The 14,943-nt window shown below is 52.6% G+C and overlaps 1 protein-coding gene across 2 annotated transcripts; it reads left to right on the top strand.

Moving 5' to 3' along the window:
- The first annotated feature begins 1,091 nt into the window (after positions 1 to 1,091).
- On the top strand, positions 1,092 to 14,258 carry CFAP20 (cilia and flagella associated protein 20). 2 transcript variants are annotated; one of them, XM_075102000.1, is made up of 6 exons: positions 1,092 to 1,348; positions 9,873 to 9,952; positions 10,999 to 11,110; positions 11,476 to 11,664; positions 12,806 to 12,916; positions 13,787 to 14,258. In XM_075102000.1, exons 1-6 carry the CDS (start codon positions 1,265 to 1,267, stop codon positions 13,790 to 13,792), a joined length of 582 nt encoding a protein of 193 aa, XP_074958101.1. In that variant the 5' UTR covers positions 1,092 to 1,264; the 3' UTR covers positions 13,793 to 14,258. The 2 variants fall into 2 exon arrangements, with proteins under 2 accessions (XP_074958101.1, XP_074958100.1); XM_075101999.1 differs by lacking the exon at positions 13,787 to 14,258 and having other exon boundaries at positions 1,131 to 1,348; positions 12,806 to 12,925.
- The last annotated feature ends 685 nt before the right edge of the window (positions 14,259 to 14,943 follow it).

Here is a 14,943-nt window from a genome sequence, read left to right as displayed (position 1 = left end):
CTTATGTTTTAATGAAGCCTCTGGCATTAACAATCACGCAGGATTCCCAGCAAGCGTACGGAGCTGCTGATGTGCACAGGCTGCTCCCAGCAGCACCGGGACTGCAATGAATAGATGTCACCTGCTGGGGCAAGTGACACTTGGGAACCTGGGAGCAAGGTTGGGGCTAAAGGAAGCAGCAAAGCTGAGCAAACATCATCCAGACTCTCCGGTCTTGTAAAACCAGCACAGAGGAAAAGAGAGGCCCCTAGGAGGAAACAGCGGAGCCAAGACTGAGGAACACTCCATGAGCAAAGTGCATCATCGGAAACAGAAAACCAAAGCATTGCTTTTTGTCTGATAATCACAGGGGAAGAACTGGGACATCTTACAAACGTACCCACGCAAGTCCAAAGTGTTCAGTAGATGTTGTACCAGCTATTTCATTAGGTACAGTGGACTGACTGGCCCTGGGTGCATGGCCTCGACAGTCTCGGCTTCAGTAACGTGCTTCACTGAGTCAATGAGGAAGGGGGATGGAGCCGGTGCTCCTCAGACCCCTGGCCGCAGACACCTTCGGGGCGGGTAGGAGCCCCGGCGCCCGGCGGCTGAGCACAGGACCCTGCCCATGCCGCGCTTTCACCGTCTCGAGGACTTCCCCGGCGGCCAGGGCTCGTTCAGGACGACCTCCAGCGCCGCGGCTGCAGCGGGCCCGGCTGCCCTTGCAGGGTTCCCTTCCCGGGCCGCAGGCCCGCCGGCGGGAGGGAAACTTTGCGGGCCAGAGCCTGCGGCCGGCGCGTTGGCGACCAGTAACGACGGCGTGTCCGAGAAGCAGAGCCGGGGCGAGGGGCCACGGGGTGCGCCCCAGCCCTGGGCAGGGCCGTGCCCGCCGCCGTTCCGCGCCGTTGGCCGGGCACGGGGCGGCACTGAGGGCACGGGGCGGGGGGGGGGGGGGGGGGGGGGGGGGGGGGGGGCACGCCCGTACCGACCCTCAGGTGCCCGCCCGGTGCCACGCGCCTCCCCTCCACCCCTCGCCCCGCCCCACCCCCGTTGCCGTGGCAGCGCGCCTCCGCAACACTCCGTCTCTCAGGAGCGGCCGGAAGTAGATCTGACGGCAGCCGGAAGGCGCGGAAAGTAGTTCCCTGGTGACGGCGGCTCCGCGACCCGGAAGCGCGGGGGAGCGGAGCGGAGGGATCTGCAGGAGCCGCCGTGTCTTTGCCCAGAGCGGCTGTCCCGGCGGTGGGAGACCGGTGCCCGGTCCGGCCCGGCCCGCCGCGGCCCCGGCATGTTCAAGAACACGTTCCAGAGCGGGTTCCTCTCGGTGCTGTACAGCATTGGTAGCAAGCCGCTCCAGATCTGGGACAAGAAGGTGAGGTGGAGGCGGGGCCGGGGGAGCAGTGGGACCGCCCGCCTTAGCCTCCCGGGGCAGGCCCGGGGCCGCCGTCGGCCCGGCGTGGCGAGGCATGGGGCCGCGGCCCGCCGGGAAGCGGCCGGTGGGGTCCGGGCACCTGTGGGGCTGCTGTCATCAGGCCGCCGGTGCCTGAGCCGGCCGTGCCGGGTTACCGGGACCCCCCGGGTTTGGTTCGGAGCATCTCCCGCCTTTGCTGAGTGGCAGAGCCCCGCCAGGGGAGCGGGCCGGACCGGAGGCGGGAGGTGCAGCACTGTGAGAGGGTACAAAAGATGTCAAACGCTGGAAATAGGCGACAGAAACAAAACGACCTTTCACCGTATACGGCGGCTTCCCCGCAGTCGCTGGGGGTAACCGTGAGAGGGATCTTCTTTCGTATGTGACCCATTTTTTAAAACAGGCTTGCTAAAGGTATTTAAAGGCAGGCTTTTAGAGTGTACAAGAAGTCATGAATGTTTCATCTGTTTGTTTTTCCCTCCTGCCTGCTTCTAGAGTGGTGCTGTTGTGGGTCCCCAGCCTTCTCTTGGGTGCCTTGCATCAGGGAGCCCTTATTGGGAATTTTGGAGGTGTTGAGACCTGCTCCTTCTTCCCCTCCACAAACCACCCAGAGCTGAGTTGCTACCTAAAAGTGACTCTGCAAAACACTTGTTACACTCTCTGAGAGTGGGCTTCTCTCTCTGCAGTTATGACATGTGTTCAGTTGCTTGTGCTTGAAACTAACCTGTATCTCTCATAGTTTCAGCAGGAATGAAAGCCTTCAAGGCACTTCAGCAGACAGCGGTGGTGTTTGACCGTGGTGGGCTTGCGTGAGCATTTACAAGTTGTGGGATGAGGGACAGGCAGCACAGACCCATTCGTTTCCCATCAGTGGGGTACCTGTGCAGCTCTGCAAAGGTGCTAAGCTGCTGCTGAAGCCTCTTTGGCTCAATGCAAGAACCTGCCAGGCGTAGCAGAGGGACAGGCTGGTGTCTGGCTTGGGCAGCACGTTCAAGAAGTGAGTAAATGTCCAGAAACAGTGAGGGATTTTTCCAGTAGGTTTGTTTGTTTATTGGAAAATAGTGATCTGTCCAAACCCAGACATCCCAGGAATGTTCCAACTCTGGCATTGCCACAGAAGAGGGTTAGGGTCGGAGTTTCTGGAAGGGGGGAAAGCAACCAAAACTTTGCAATAAGTGATCACTGCTCTCTTCAAGGGTGCATGAAATGCATCTGTAGTTTTGGTGAGAGTTGCAAACAAGGGATTTGATGTTCTCCCTTGTCCTAGGTGAATGCCCCAGTTACTGGATTCATTGTCCTAATGAGGACTCTCTTATCTTTGCAAAAAGTAGCAGCAGATGTTGATGGGTTTTTTTTTAGCTCTTCAGGAATCTCAAGCTTTTGTGAGATAGGGAAAACCATTTCTTGTTTGGCCCTAGTAGGATGCACGCTGCTTGTGCTTATGGAGACAGTGTGAGGTAGAGACTTATTCATATGATACAGGTGTAGAGGTGGGGCACTGCAAGCCTTTTCTTGTTGTGAGCATTTGTAACCACCCTCTAAGTAGTAGGATACAGTCCTTCCCTCCTCACACTTCTCCCTCAGGGGCTGTGGGCAAGCTCTGGGCAGGCCTTGGCAGCAAACCCTGCAAAGCCCAATCTGTCCTTGCTACCAGCATGCTGTCCCAGGGGACTCTAGCAGGACTGAAGTGTCCAGGCCTCAGGAGGAGTGTGGTGACTGTCCCACCATCCCTGCAGGAAGAGGTTCCTCCTTCAGCCTCATCCGCAGAGAACTGGTAACTACTGGGCTGTGCTCTCTTCTCCTGCCTTCTAGCGCTGCACATGGCTGGTTTGGAGACCTGTTTGCAAGGTGTTTTCTGTTTGCCTTCCAGCACTTTGTTGTTCAGAGTCCTCTGTTTATTCCTGTAGTGTCCTGCCACCATGGTCCTCCCGCCAATGCATGGATGCTGGCCCGTCTCCACGGGACTTGCTGATGCTTTTCTGCAGAGCAGATGGGAATGGTTTGGTGAAACTTGTCAAACCTATCAATCTTCTCGCTAATTTCTCCATATTCCTTCTGCTGATGTGTCAACGCAGAATATCGTTAGCAACTTCAAATGCTGTTGGGAGGACATGAGGTCAGCTAGTGTTCAATACCTGTCTGAATGTCATATGTGTGTTCTGCCACCAAGATGCAGATAGCAGTTTCTCTGACGAATGCTGCCAGAATCAAGTCCCTGTGAATGCTGTGACAGGGTCCTCTCTGGCAGCCCTTCTCTGATGTGTTACTCTGGGGACCCTCCTTTGGTTCTCTAGCACAGCATCCTTGTCTGGGTTGCTCCAGATCTCTGCATCTTGAATATAGCAGTCCATGCTGCTCGCTCCTCCTCCCCAAACCTATGTGCACCCAGCACTTCAGTGGAGCCAGGTACCTCCTGCTCTTGCCTCTTGTTTTGCTGTGGCACAAGGGCCTCTTGCCTGTTCTGCACCCACCACTGGCTTTGAGAAGTGCTGGCTTGTCCTGAGGCGAGGGCGTACCTATGCCTATGGTAGTCTGGGCAATGGTGCTGGCTGTGTTTCAGCTTGCTGCTGCTGGCACAAATCCATTGCCTAATGACGGGGCGGCCAGCAACAATGCGGGAGCGAGCCTCCAGAGGTCGGCCTCGGACCATGGTAACCCATCCGCCAGTGGGTGGGCAGCTGGGCCTGGGGAGGATTGCTCCTTGCTGCTTTTCCTCTGGTCTTTGTTATGTTTGACTGATGTTGCTAGCAGCAACAGCAGCATAAGAAATATGTGTTCAGACACAAATGTCTGTGAAGCTGCTGTTCCCTCCAAACCCTGTGAGATCTGAGGTTTGAGTCTGCAAAAAAAAGCTTTTCCAGTTTGTTTTTCAGTTTGTCTTTAGACAGCAGGTAACTTCCCGTCTCATTAACACGTGGCTCAGAGGCTGGTGCCAGTGGTGGAATTTTGTTTTTTTTGATCATGGGGCAGTTTACATGGCACCAGGCCTGCTGGAGACAGATGGGGTTCACCTGTCACAAAGGGAGAAAAGGATTCTGGCTCGGGAATTAGCAGGCCACGTTGAGAGGGCTTTAAACTAGATATGAAGGGAGAAGGGGATAAAACCAGGCTTGCTAGGAATAATGAGCCTAGGGGTGGCATGCCTGTGTTGGAAAAGAGATCAATGGATAATTGAAGTGCATTTATGCCAATGCAGGCAGCATGGGCAATAAACAGGAGGAGCTGGAAGCCATTGTGCATCAGGGAGACTATGATGTGGTTGCCATCACGGCAACGTGGTGGGATGACTCGCACAACTGGAGCGCTGCAATGGATGGCTACAAACTCTTTAGAAGGGACAGGCAAGGAAGGAGAGGTGGAGGGGGGTAGCCTTGTGTTTTAGAGAGTGTTTTGACAGTCTAGAACTCAATGACAGTAATGATAAGGTTGAGTGCTTATGGGCAAGGGTCAGGGGGAAGGCCGATAAGGGAGACATCCTGGTGGGAGTCTTTTATAGACCACCCAACCAGGATGAGGAGACAGATGAAGTACTCTGCAAGCAGTTGGCTGAAGTCTCTCAATCTCTAGCCCTAGTTCTCGTGGGAGACTTTGACTTACCAGATATCTGCTGGGAATACAACACAGCGGAGAGAAAGCAGTCTCGGAGGTTCCTGGAGTCTGTGGGAGATACCAGGTGTGTCAGGAAGTTAAGTGAGCCAACCAGGGGAGGTGCCCTGCTGGACCTGCTGTTTACGAACAGAGAAGGCCTGGTGGGTGATGTGGTGGTTGGAGGCCGTCTTGGGCTCAGCGACCATGACATGATAGAGTTTTTGATTCTTGGAGGAGTAAGGAAGAAGGTCAGCAAAACCACTACCCTGGACTTCAGAAGGGCAGACTTTGGATTATTAAGGAGTCTGGTTAACAGAGTCCCTTGGGAGGCAGTCCTGAAGGGCAAAGGAGTCCAGGAAGGCTGGATGTTATTAAAGAAGGAAGTCTCAAATGCACAGGAGCAGGCCGTCCCCATGTGCCGTAAGTCGAGTAGGTGGGGAAGAAGACCGGCTTGGCTGAGTAGGGAGCTTTGGCTGGAACTCAAGAAAAAAAGGAGAGCTTACTGCCTTTGGAAGACGGGGCAGGGGACTCAGGAGGACTACAAGGATGTTGTGAGGTTATGCAGGGAAAAGATTAGGAAGGCGAAGGGCCAGCTGGAACTTAAACTGGCCGCCACCGTTAAAGATAACAAAAAATGTTTTTATAAATACATCAGTGACAAAAGGAGGGCCAGGGAGAATCTCCCTCCTTTGTTGGATGCAGAAGCTAACCTTGCCAGGAAAGATGAGGAGAAGGCTGAGGTACCTAATGCTTTCTTTGCCTCAGTCTGGTCAGACTGGTCATCCTCAGGGTTGTCAGGCCCCTGTGCAGGGAGATGGAGATAGTATGCGGAATGAAGTCCCAGTTGTTGGAGAGGTGGCAGTCACTGACTTGCTCCTTCACCTGGATGTTCACAAGTCCATGGGGCCGGATGGGATCCACCTAAGGACACTGAAGGAGCTGGCAGAGGAGCTCGCCAAGCCACTCTCCATCATTTATCAGCAGTCCTGGTCAACCGGGGAGGTCCCACACAACTGGAAGCTAGTGATTGTGACGCCCCTGTACAAGAAGGGTCGGAAGGAGGATCGGGGAAACTAAGGCCTGTCAGCCTGACCTTGGTGCCGGGAAAGGTCATGGAGCAGACCGTCTTGAATCACATTACGCAGCGCTTGCGGGACACCAGGGGATCGGGCTCAGCCAGCATGGGTGTATGAAAGGGAGGTCCTGCCTCACTAACCTGGTCTCCTTCTATGATAAGGTGACCCGCTTAGTGGATGAGGGGAAGGCTGTGGACGTTGTCTACTTGGACTTTAGTAAGGCCTTTGACACTGTCTCCCACAGCATTCTCCTGGAGAAGCTGGCTGCTCACGGTTTGGACAAGTGCACCCTGCGCCAGTTTTTAAACTGGCTGGACGGCCGAGCCCAGAGAGTGGTGGTGAATGGAGTCAACTCCGGTTGGCGGCCAGTCACAAGTGGTGTTCCCCAGGGCTCAGTGTTGGGGCCGGTCCTGTTCAATATCTTCACTGATGATCTGGATGAGGGGGTTGAGTGCACCCTCAGTAAGTTTGCAGGTGACACCAAGCTGGGTGGAAGTGTTGATCTGCTGGAGGGCAGGAAGGCCCTACAGAGGGGCCTGGACAGGCTGGATTGTTGGGCCGGAGCCAGCGGTATGAGATTCAACAAGGCCAAGTGCCGGGTCCTGCACTTGGGTCACAACAACCCCATGCAATGCTACAGGCTTGGGGAGGAGTGGCTGGAGAGCTGCCTTGGAGGAAAAGGACCTGGGGGTGCTGGTTAACAGCCGGCTGAACAGGAGCCAACAGCGTGCTCAGGCGGCCAAGAAGGCCAATGGCATCCTGGCTTGTATCGGGAATAGTGTGGCCAGCAGGAGCAGGGAGGTGATTGTGCCCCTGTCCTCGGCGCTGGTGAGGCCGCACCTCGAGTACTGTGTGCAGTTTTGGGCCCCTCACTACAAGAAGGACATTGAGGTGCTGGAGCGTGTCCAGAGAAGGGCAACGAAGCTGGTGAAGGGTCTAGAGAACAAGTCTTATGAGGAGCAGCTGAGGGAGCTGAGGTTGTTTAGCCTGGGGAAGAGGAGGCTGAGGGGAGACCTCATCGTTCTCTACAACTACCTGAAAGGCGGTTGTAGTGAGGCGGGGGTCGGTCTCTTCTCCCTAGTAACAAGCAATAGGACGAGAGGAAATGGCCTCAAGCTGCAGCAGGGGAAGTTTAGATTGGATATTAGGAAAAACTTCTTCACTGAAAGGGTTGTCAGGCATTGGAACAGGCTGCCCAGGGAGGTGGTTGAGTCTCCATCCCTGGAGGTATTTAAAAGAAGGGTAGATGTGGTGCTTGAGGATATGGTTTAGTGGTGGACTTGGCAGTGATAGGTTGGTGGTTGGACTCGAAGATCTTAAGGGTCTTTTCCAACCTTAACGATTCTGATTCTATGATTCCCTGTTATCCTGATTCAGAGGATATTAGGCATTTGAAGAACTTTTGTTTTCTAAGAGGGCTATTACCCTTTTTTCCAGCTTCAAATATCCACCTTCTTAGGCTTAAGATGGCTCGAAAATACTGGCCAAGCAGAAATGTGTACTGTTTTGTTTAGATTTCTAAAATTTTCTGAAATCATCTCTTTTTGATCTTCTGTGAGGCAGGGGAGAGCCCCTGAAGACTAGGACCTCTTACTGAGTAGCCACTGTGAGCGCAGGGCTGGTGGATGATGGTGATGTCCATCAGGACACATCTGTTCCTGATGGAGCCAGAGGTCACCTCTTGGTCTGTGCGAGGCCATTGGGAAGGGACCCCCAGAGCTGGCAGGGGAAGAGAAGTGTTCCTCTGGCTGTGACCAAAATGTGTCCTCCATCAGGGAGGTGGTCCCCGACGCAGGCAGGAGGTGAGCTCAGCCTCCAGTGGGGACCGGGCTTTGCAGCGAGCCGAGGGGCCAAGCTGGGGCTTCGGCACTACCGAGTTCTGGAGAGCAGTGCTTTGAGCCCCCATTGGCAGTGAGTGCTTCTGATGTCATTCAGCCTTATCTTACCGAAACGGCAAGGCTGCTTGGACTTCTGATCCAGCTGGTGCTGGATGTCATGTTCCAAATGTCTGTGTGTCTGTCCTGCCAGTGCTGGCTGCAGGCATGTGCAGACAGGCTGACTTTTGTGTGGAAGGGTGCCTGTGTGACCTGGCCTCCACCTCCATGCAGCTGGGCGGTAGTGCAGCTCACAGAAACTTATACCGAGCTAGGTGGGACTGGGAGGAAGGGCTCGGCCGCAGTCTGGCCCTGTTTTGTACTTATCTCCTCTCTTTCCTGCTGTCTTTCATCCTGTTTCTGGCAATGCTGAGGGAGAAGAGTTGCTTTTCATTGTCCCTGTAATCTGGGGAAGGAAAACCTTCACACGCTAAGGAAGGGGAGCTGGTTGCAGATAGAAACACTGCTGACTAATTGGTTTAAAGCATGCTTAGCTGTTTTCTCTGCTACTGTCCTCTCCAGAGAAACCTAAACCTGAACCATCTCCCCTCTGTGGAGCCATAAGCTACCCTTGGTGAAAGCTGTCCTACATGGCGTGGAGGCAGGCTTTGTTGTACACTACTGTCACCTGCTTAGGCAGGGTTATATCTCCCGGTGTTAAGCCCATGTGCTGTATCCCTGTGGCTTCCAGGATTTAACTTCCCGTATGCCAATTGCTGCTTCAAATATAAATTCATGGCAGTTGCATTTGATGCAAAGGGGAGATATGGTTTTCCTGTAAGGATCCTCTCTCTGAGCTTAATGTTTTCTGGAAACATCTGTGTGGGCTTGAAGCAGAATTAAGAGCAGCCGGGCTAGGTGAGCTGTACTCACATGCTCAGCAGCAGCAGCTGGGTGATCCAGGCTGAGATTTCTTGAAACTGCTTAGTGAAGAGACAGGACAGGGAGGTGGGCTGCTCACAGGGCTTATCTCTTTCTTCCAGCAAATGTAGGCAGCAACACCCCCCAGGTAGGGTCCTCTGAGGAAATGAACTTTGAAGATGAATTGCTAAGCCTGTAAATAACTTTGTAACTTATGACTGGAACAATCCCATTAGCAGCTTAATGTACCCTATAGATTAGTAGTGGTGATAGATGCTAAAGAAATTAATTCATGGAGTCAGAAATACCATTGCAATTCACTGGTCTAGCACTGGGGAAGAGGAGAGGTCTTAATTAGCAAAAGTGCCTTTTAAATGGAGATAAATTTGGTGGAAAGTGGGCTGCTTCATTAAAAAAATAAATCCTCAGACCTTGGGATTCAGCCATGTTGCTCGTGGAGAAAAATGAATTTGTGTTGGCTCCTGGTTCCAGCCCTAGCCTCCCTGAGCTCTGTGGGGAGTTGGCTGCACCCAAGTAGCAAAATCCCCGCGCCCCTCTGCAGAGCAGGCAAACGGCTCTGCACTTGCATGCGCTATAATGATGAAGAATCTTAACCAAGGTCTCATCTGGTGCTGTTCTTCCACAGAGGCAGTCAGCCATGCCCAGCAGTAGAGACTAAGATCCCTTGGTGGCTGTCTGGTGGCTCCCTTTGCTTGCCCCTGTATTGCTTGTACTTGTTTTTACCCCTTATCTCACTCTAGTTTGATCTTGCTCTGACACTTCTATGCTTGTTTATTTGGGCCTCTAACATGAGGCCTGAGTCACTTGTTTTCATTGTAGCATATTTTGATAGATTGAAGTCTTGCATTTGGTGTCCATGCAGCATGCCGGGCTATAAACTCTTGCTTGGAGTCCTGGCACTCTGGGGTGGTGATCAAAGCCTTGGAAACAGCGATGTCCAGGACAGTAGGAGCCAAGGGAACTCCATGGGTCCTCCTGGGATCTTTTTCCCCCTCTCAGTGGAGCTGTGGGCGCCTCTTCTTTCCCTCTCAAGTAATGTCTATGCTGTCTGCCCCACTGTTCTTCCAGGTGCGCAATGGCCACATCAAGCGAATCACTGACAATGACATTCAGTCGCTGGTGTTGGAGATCGAAGGAACTAATGTCAGGTAGGAGAAGGCATCTTCTGCCCTAGTGTGCCCTGAGGGTTTGGCCCTGGAGCAGAGTGAAAGATGTCAGTGCTCAGCAGGTGCCTCCTTCAGACTCTACTGCAACCTCTTTGTCAATAAATTGAAGAATATGATCTTGGGTCAGATCACTGATACCACTCTGTGGCATTGTACTGTGCTTTTCCATGTATGTGCTTGTAGAACTCTCATCCTCAGTGGGGCTAAGGGATAAAAAAAAAAGTCCCATTATTCTTCCATTACTTGGAGATAAAAAGTTGTATTTGATAGCTGGTCCCCAGTCAGTGCTGCCAATTACTGAGAAAGCAGAGCTGCCTTCTGCATCTTTTATTGTCTTAGGCCTGCTCTGCTGCTCTCCTGACATCAGGAAGATTAAAGGGAGATTTATGAGGGGAATTGCTTATGGTGCTTCACTTAGCAACCTCGTCTCCATCGACCAGGGAGAGAGGCACCGGCTCCATGAGCGGGTTCAGAGTCTCCAAGTCTTCTCCAGGGGTGATTCAGAGCAGGGTGCTCCTTATAAGGGCAGCAGAGACTCCTCTCCTGCAGGCAGGCTGAGCCAACACTTCTCTTCCTCCCAGGATGTGTTGATACAGAACTTGCCAGGCATGACGTCTACTTCTAGGGCTCATGACCTCGGTTTTCCCAGCCATATAGAGCACACAGGGCCTCTGCTGTTCTCTGGAGGGCTCTACCTGTTCAGTCAATGGTAGGAGGAGGTTGCGTTAAGAAACAGCACTGATACGGCCTTGAAACTGGGGAGGTGAAGCTGTCCAGGAAGGTGTTTTTTCATGCCCTGGGTGAGAAAGGTGGGATTTGAAATGCATTCTTTGGGCCTTTTATCTCGTTCTCCCTGCAACTACCTCTGAAACTCTCCCTCCTCTTGCAGGAAGCCCTGGTTGTTGCTGAGATCTTATGATCTTATGAGCAGTCCTCCAAGACTGCTTTAGGTCAAGGGAGAGACTTGGGACTCTGGCTGTCTGTTTTGTGCCACGTGAGATCCTAAAGCATTGTTCTGTCCCTCTCAGTACCACGTACATCACGTGCCCTGCTGACCCAAAGAAGACCTTGGGCATCAAACTACCTTTCCTAGTGATGATCATCAAGAACCTGAAGAAATACTTCACTTTTGAAGTGCAGGTGAGGAGCATGCAGTGGGGAGGCCCCTCCAGGGACCAGTGAGGAAGGTGCCAGGGAGCCCGCAGACTTACTGTGGGACTTGTCCCAGGCAGCATGTGGTCCCCAAAACAGTTTTGCTTTTCTGGCCATGTGATGTGTCAGGTCTTCTGCTGTGGGGGTGTCAGTCAGCTCATGAGCACATAATTGCTGTTCCTGAAAATGGGTCTGTTTCCTGTGTTAGAAACACTTCTGCTACGAAACAGAGGGGTGGGAGTAGGAGAGCCCTCTCTGAGGCAGGTAAAGCCTGAGCCTAGAACAGCTGCTGTCTTGGGGAGCTGGGGGGGTGCCCTGATGCCTGGATCAGTAGCCTTCCTTCCTTGCCCCAGGTGCTGGATGATAAGAATGTACGGCGGCGTTTCCGGGCAAGTAACTACCAGAGCACCACTCGGGTGAAGCCCTTCATCTGCACCATGCCCATGCGGCTGGACGACGGCTGGAACCAAATTCAGTTCAACCTGTCAGACTTCACACGCCGGGCTTACGGGACAAATTACATCGAGACCCTGAGAGTTCAGGTGAGAAGCAGGCATGTCCTGTGTGTCCGGTGTTGGTAGTGTTTCTGCTGGCTGGGACAGCCTTGCTGTAGATTGGGAATCCGGGTTTAACCCTGACTGGTTACTTTGCCAGTTCTGCTCTCTGCAGAGCAAGGGCAGAGATCCTGGTGCTGCCTCGCTTCACTGGACTAGACTGGGAAAAAGGAGCCCACTTCATCTCTTTTCTTTTGCTTGCTGTCAGTTAGGGTAAGAGTTGCAGTCCACCTGAAGTTGCCTGCGGCATGCCAGGGAACTCTTCGTCCTGCTGGGTGGAGGTCTCTTTATTAGCTCCAGCTTATTAGCTGGAATTAGCTGTGTGCTACCTAACTGTCCAGATACACCAGACAGTGACTGGCCAAGTGGGAGCCTGGCTGGTAAAGATCTGGGGTGTTATGGGCAAGCCCATTTCCTAGTACAGGTGGAGTGACCTTGCCTTCACCGAGCCCCTTGGACCAGAGCTGATGCAGTGTGTGTTCCTGCTGAGGACATGAAACTTGTTCCATATGCTAGGAATTCATGTTTGCTGTGTCTGGTGGCATGCGTTATTTGGAGGGATGCCTGCGTGCAGGGCATGCCTGTTCCTTAGTATGATGGGACTGCTGCAGTTCCTTGTGGGGTTGCCCTGAGATGAGCAGGCAGTCAACTGGGAAACATCTGCCTTCTCATGTACCCATGAGGGGGACTGGAGCGACTCCTTTGCTGTTGGCTGGTAGTGGAGGCAGCGTAGACTGGACAGGCTCATTCCTGACCTCAGGGAGGCCCTGGAGAGGGAGTGTTAAAAGTGGAGGAGGCTGAGAGTGTTCTGGCAAATGTTGATACCAGTAGAGAAGCAGAGGTGGGTTCACAGCAAAGAACCCTATAAGCAACTAAGGCAGATCTCAGTTTTCAGAGATGCCAGAGCTTGGACAAATCTCTTGTGCCAGCTTGCATCACTGGAGAGAGCACCTAATGCAAAGCAGAGAGCATGGGCCAGCGTTTCTTCTCCGATGCCCTGTCCCCCAGAGAGACAGTGAGGTCTCTTCTCCAGCTGCTGAGCCAAGGTATCCAGGCTGCTGCATGACAGCAAAGCTGGATGTGGAAAGAGCATATGGAAAATGGACTGACTCTTTGTTTTGACTCGCAGATCCATGCCAACTGTCGCATCCGACGGGTGTATTTCTCTGACCGACTCTACTCAGAGGATGAGCTCCCAGCTGAGTTCAAGCTATATCTACCTGTTCAGAACAAGGCCAAGGTGAGCTAGCTGTGGGCAAGGGGGATGGGCAAGGAGCAGCTGGGCCAGGCTAGCATTCCTCTTTCTCCTCCCGCTGCCTTCACAATCCAGAGTTTCTTCTAGCAGCAGAGCTCTTACCAGCTTTGGCCGTCAGCCAGGGACCGCCCTCATCGTTGCCAGGGTGAGCAGACTGTCAGGGGTGCCTTGTGTTTTGGCAGGAAAGCCTGGAAGTTGTCATTCCCATCTAGGAGCAGGGTGAGCTGTGCAGCTGCTCCCCATGTCCTTCCCATGCATGTTGAAGGACTCTGGGCAGGGTGGCAGCCTCCCGGCATCTCTCTGGAGCTTTCAGCTGTGACTCAGCACAGCAGCTTTGCTCTTCAGGGCTAGCTGCAGCTCCACACTTATCTTCTAGGAGAGATGCTGTTTGTGTCCCTCTAGTCCAAATTTACTCCCCTTGATCTCTTCCCTGCCCCATGCTATGAGGTGGGGAGGGGATAGACAAGGTTGTAGCTGCCCAGCAGGAGGAGATGCTGAGCTCTGTTCTTATGGTGATGGCAGCAGAGTCCCTGGCATATTGGCAGCAGTCTTGAGGCTTGTGAGGAAGCACCTTCTTTGCCAGGGCCAGCCTGTCCCAGTGCAGATGCTTATTTTAGCAGAGAAGATTCCTGGGCAAAATTTCAAGGAGCTGAGGGAGGATATTGGGTCTGATCTTAGTGGGAGGTAGAAGGCAGTGTTAACAGTAGGTAACACCTCTGAGGAACCTGTCACTACCTTCTGGGCTATAGCAGTCTCCTGGGGGTATCTGGGAAATGCTTGGAGCCCTCCCAGTACAGTTGTCTTTGTGCTGCTGAATCTAATATGTGTCTCCTTTCTTCTCCCTGCTCTGTCCAGCAATAACACCATGTTGGGAAGAGATGTGAGAGATGTTTGGGGTCAGTTGGAAAACAAAAGCAGGTGGAAGAGAAGGCCCTGCTGAGACCAAGTTTTAGATCAGCTCACCTTGCCTAGGGTAACTTTGATTCATCTGGTATCCATCTTCTGGACAGGACACAGTTAACCATGTAACAGGTCTGGGACTATGTTGTTGGTGTGCAAGTTGTACAGAATCAGTTTTCCTAGCTAAAAGTGCTGAGCTTAAACACTGCAAGTGGCCTGGTATCTGATCTTGTGTTGCACAGAGGTGTTGCTCAAAGTGGCCACTGTGCTGCCGAAGAGGGGATTCAACAGAAATTATGGGGTTAAGTGTGCCCTCTTGAAGATACCAATCTTTTTTCTTTCCTTGTTTTCCATCTCTTATTTTATATATGCTCTAAATATGGAAGTAATACTCACTCTTGGAAAGTTATTAAACATTTGACTCTAAGTCTGCTTCTGGCTTCTTCCTCCTTTGATGGATCCTTTAACTTGCACATCTTAGCACTTCAGAAAGTGCTGAAGAACTTCTTTAGGAACTCCAGATGTTAGAATTTGCCTCTGAATTTGACTTTGATTGTCAGCCTCACTGTTTAAGGGATAGCACAGACATGGACAACTGCAATCTGGAGGGAGGAAAAATAGTAAGGTTACCATAGAGGAGACAGGATCTGTCTCCAGTCTATGAGGTTTGTGGTACTCTACCTAAGATAAAAACTCACACTGTTTGCTTTTAGTACATGGAGACGGGTTTTTTGTTCCCTTCATACTTGAAGCTGTTTTCCCAGCAGTGACGAATTGGTCTTACCTGCCTGCTAGGGCAGAGCTCTGTTCTCTGTAGTTAAACAACTCTCTCCAGCTCTCAACCAAGCCTTTAGCAGCTACTTATAGCAAAAGGCACACAATAGCTGTTTAGCTGCCAAATTGTCCCTTTCCCCAGGGATCAAAGGGGAGATTTAGCAAAGCGGCATAACAGGAGCAGAAGTCTTTTCCTGTGCTGAAACTGCCCTTCCCTGCCTCAAACCAATCTGCCTTTGTTGTGGAAAGGCTGGCGGAGGCGAGGCCGCTGCAGACCCCTGCCAGTAATAGGGAGGGTCTGGGAGTAGCTGATGACTTTCCTCCCTGGGGCCAAGCAC

This window comes from Phalacrocorax aristotelis, chromosome 8 (assembly GCF_949628215.1).
Source record: "Phalacrocorax aristotelis chromosome 8, bGulAri2.1, whole genome shotgun sequence".
In the NCBI taxonomy this organism is placed as follows: Eukaryota; Metazoa; Chordata; class Aves; order Suliformes; family Phalacrocoracidae; genus Phalacrocorax; species Phalacrocorax aristotelis.
The sequence above is the reverse complement of the archived record's forward strand: the minus strand, read 5'-3'. Positions and strand labels throughout refer to the sequence as shown.

Excerpts from the sequence above, each read along its gene's own strand:
- CFAP20 (XM_075101999.1), top strand. The coding sequence starts at position 1,265 with ATGTTCAAGAACACGTTCCAGAGCGGGTTCCTCTCGGTGCTGTACAGC. Across the intron at positions 1,349-9,872 it reads TCCAGATCTGGGACAAGAAG|GTGCGCAATGGCCACATCAA; the intron begins GTGAGGTGGAGG and ends CTGTTCTTCCAG. Across the intron at positions 11,665-12,805 it reads TCGAGACCCTGAGAGTTCAG|ATCCATGCCAACTGTCGCAT; the intron begins GTGAGAAGCAGG and ends TTTGACTCGCAG.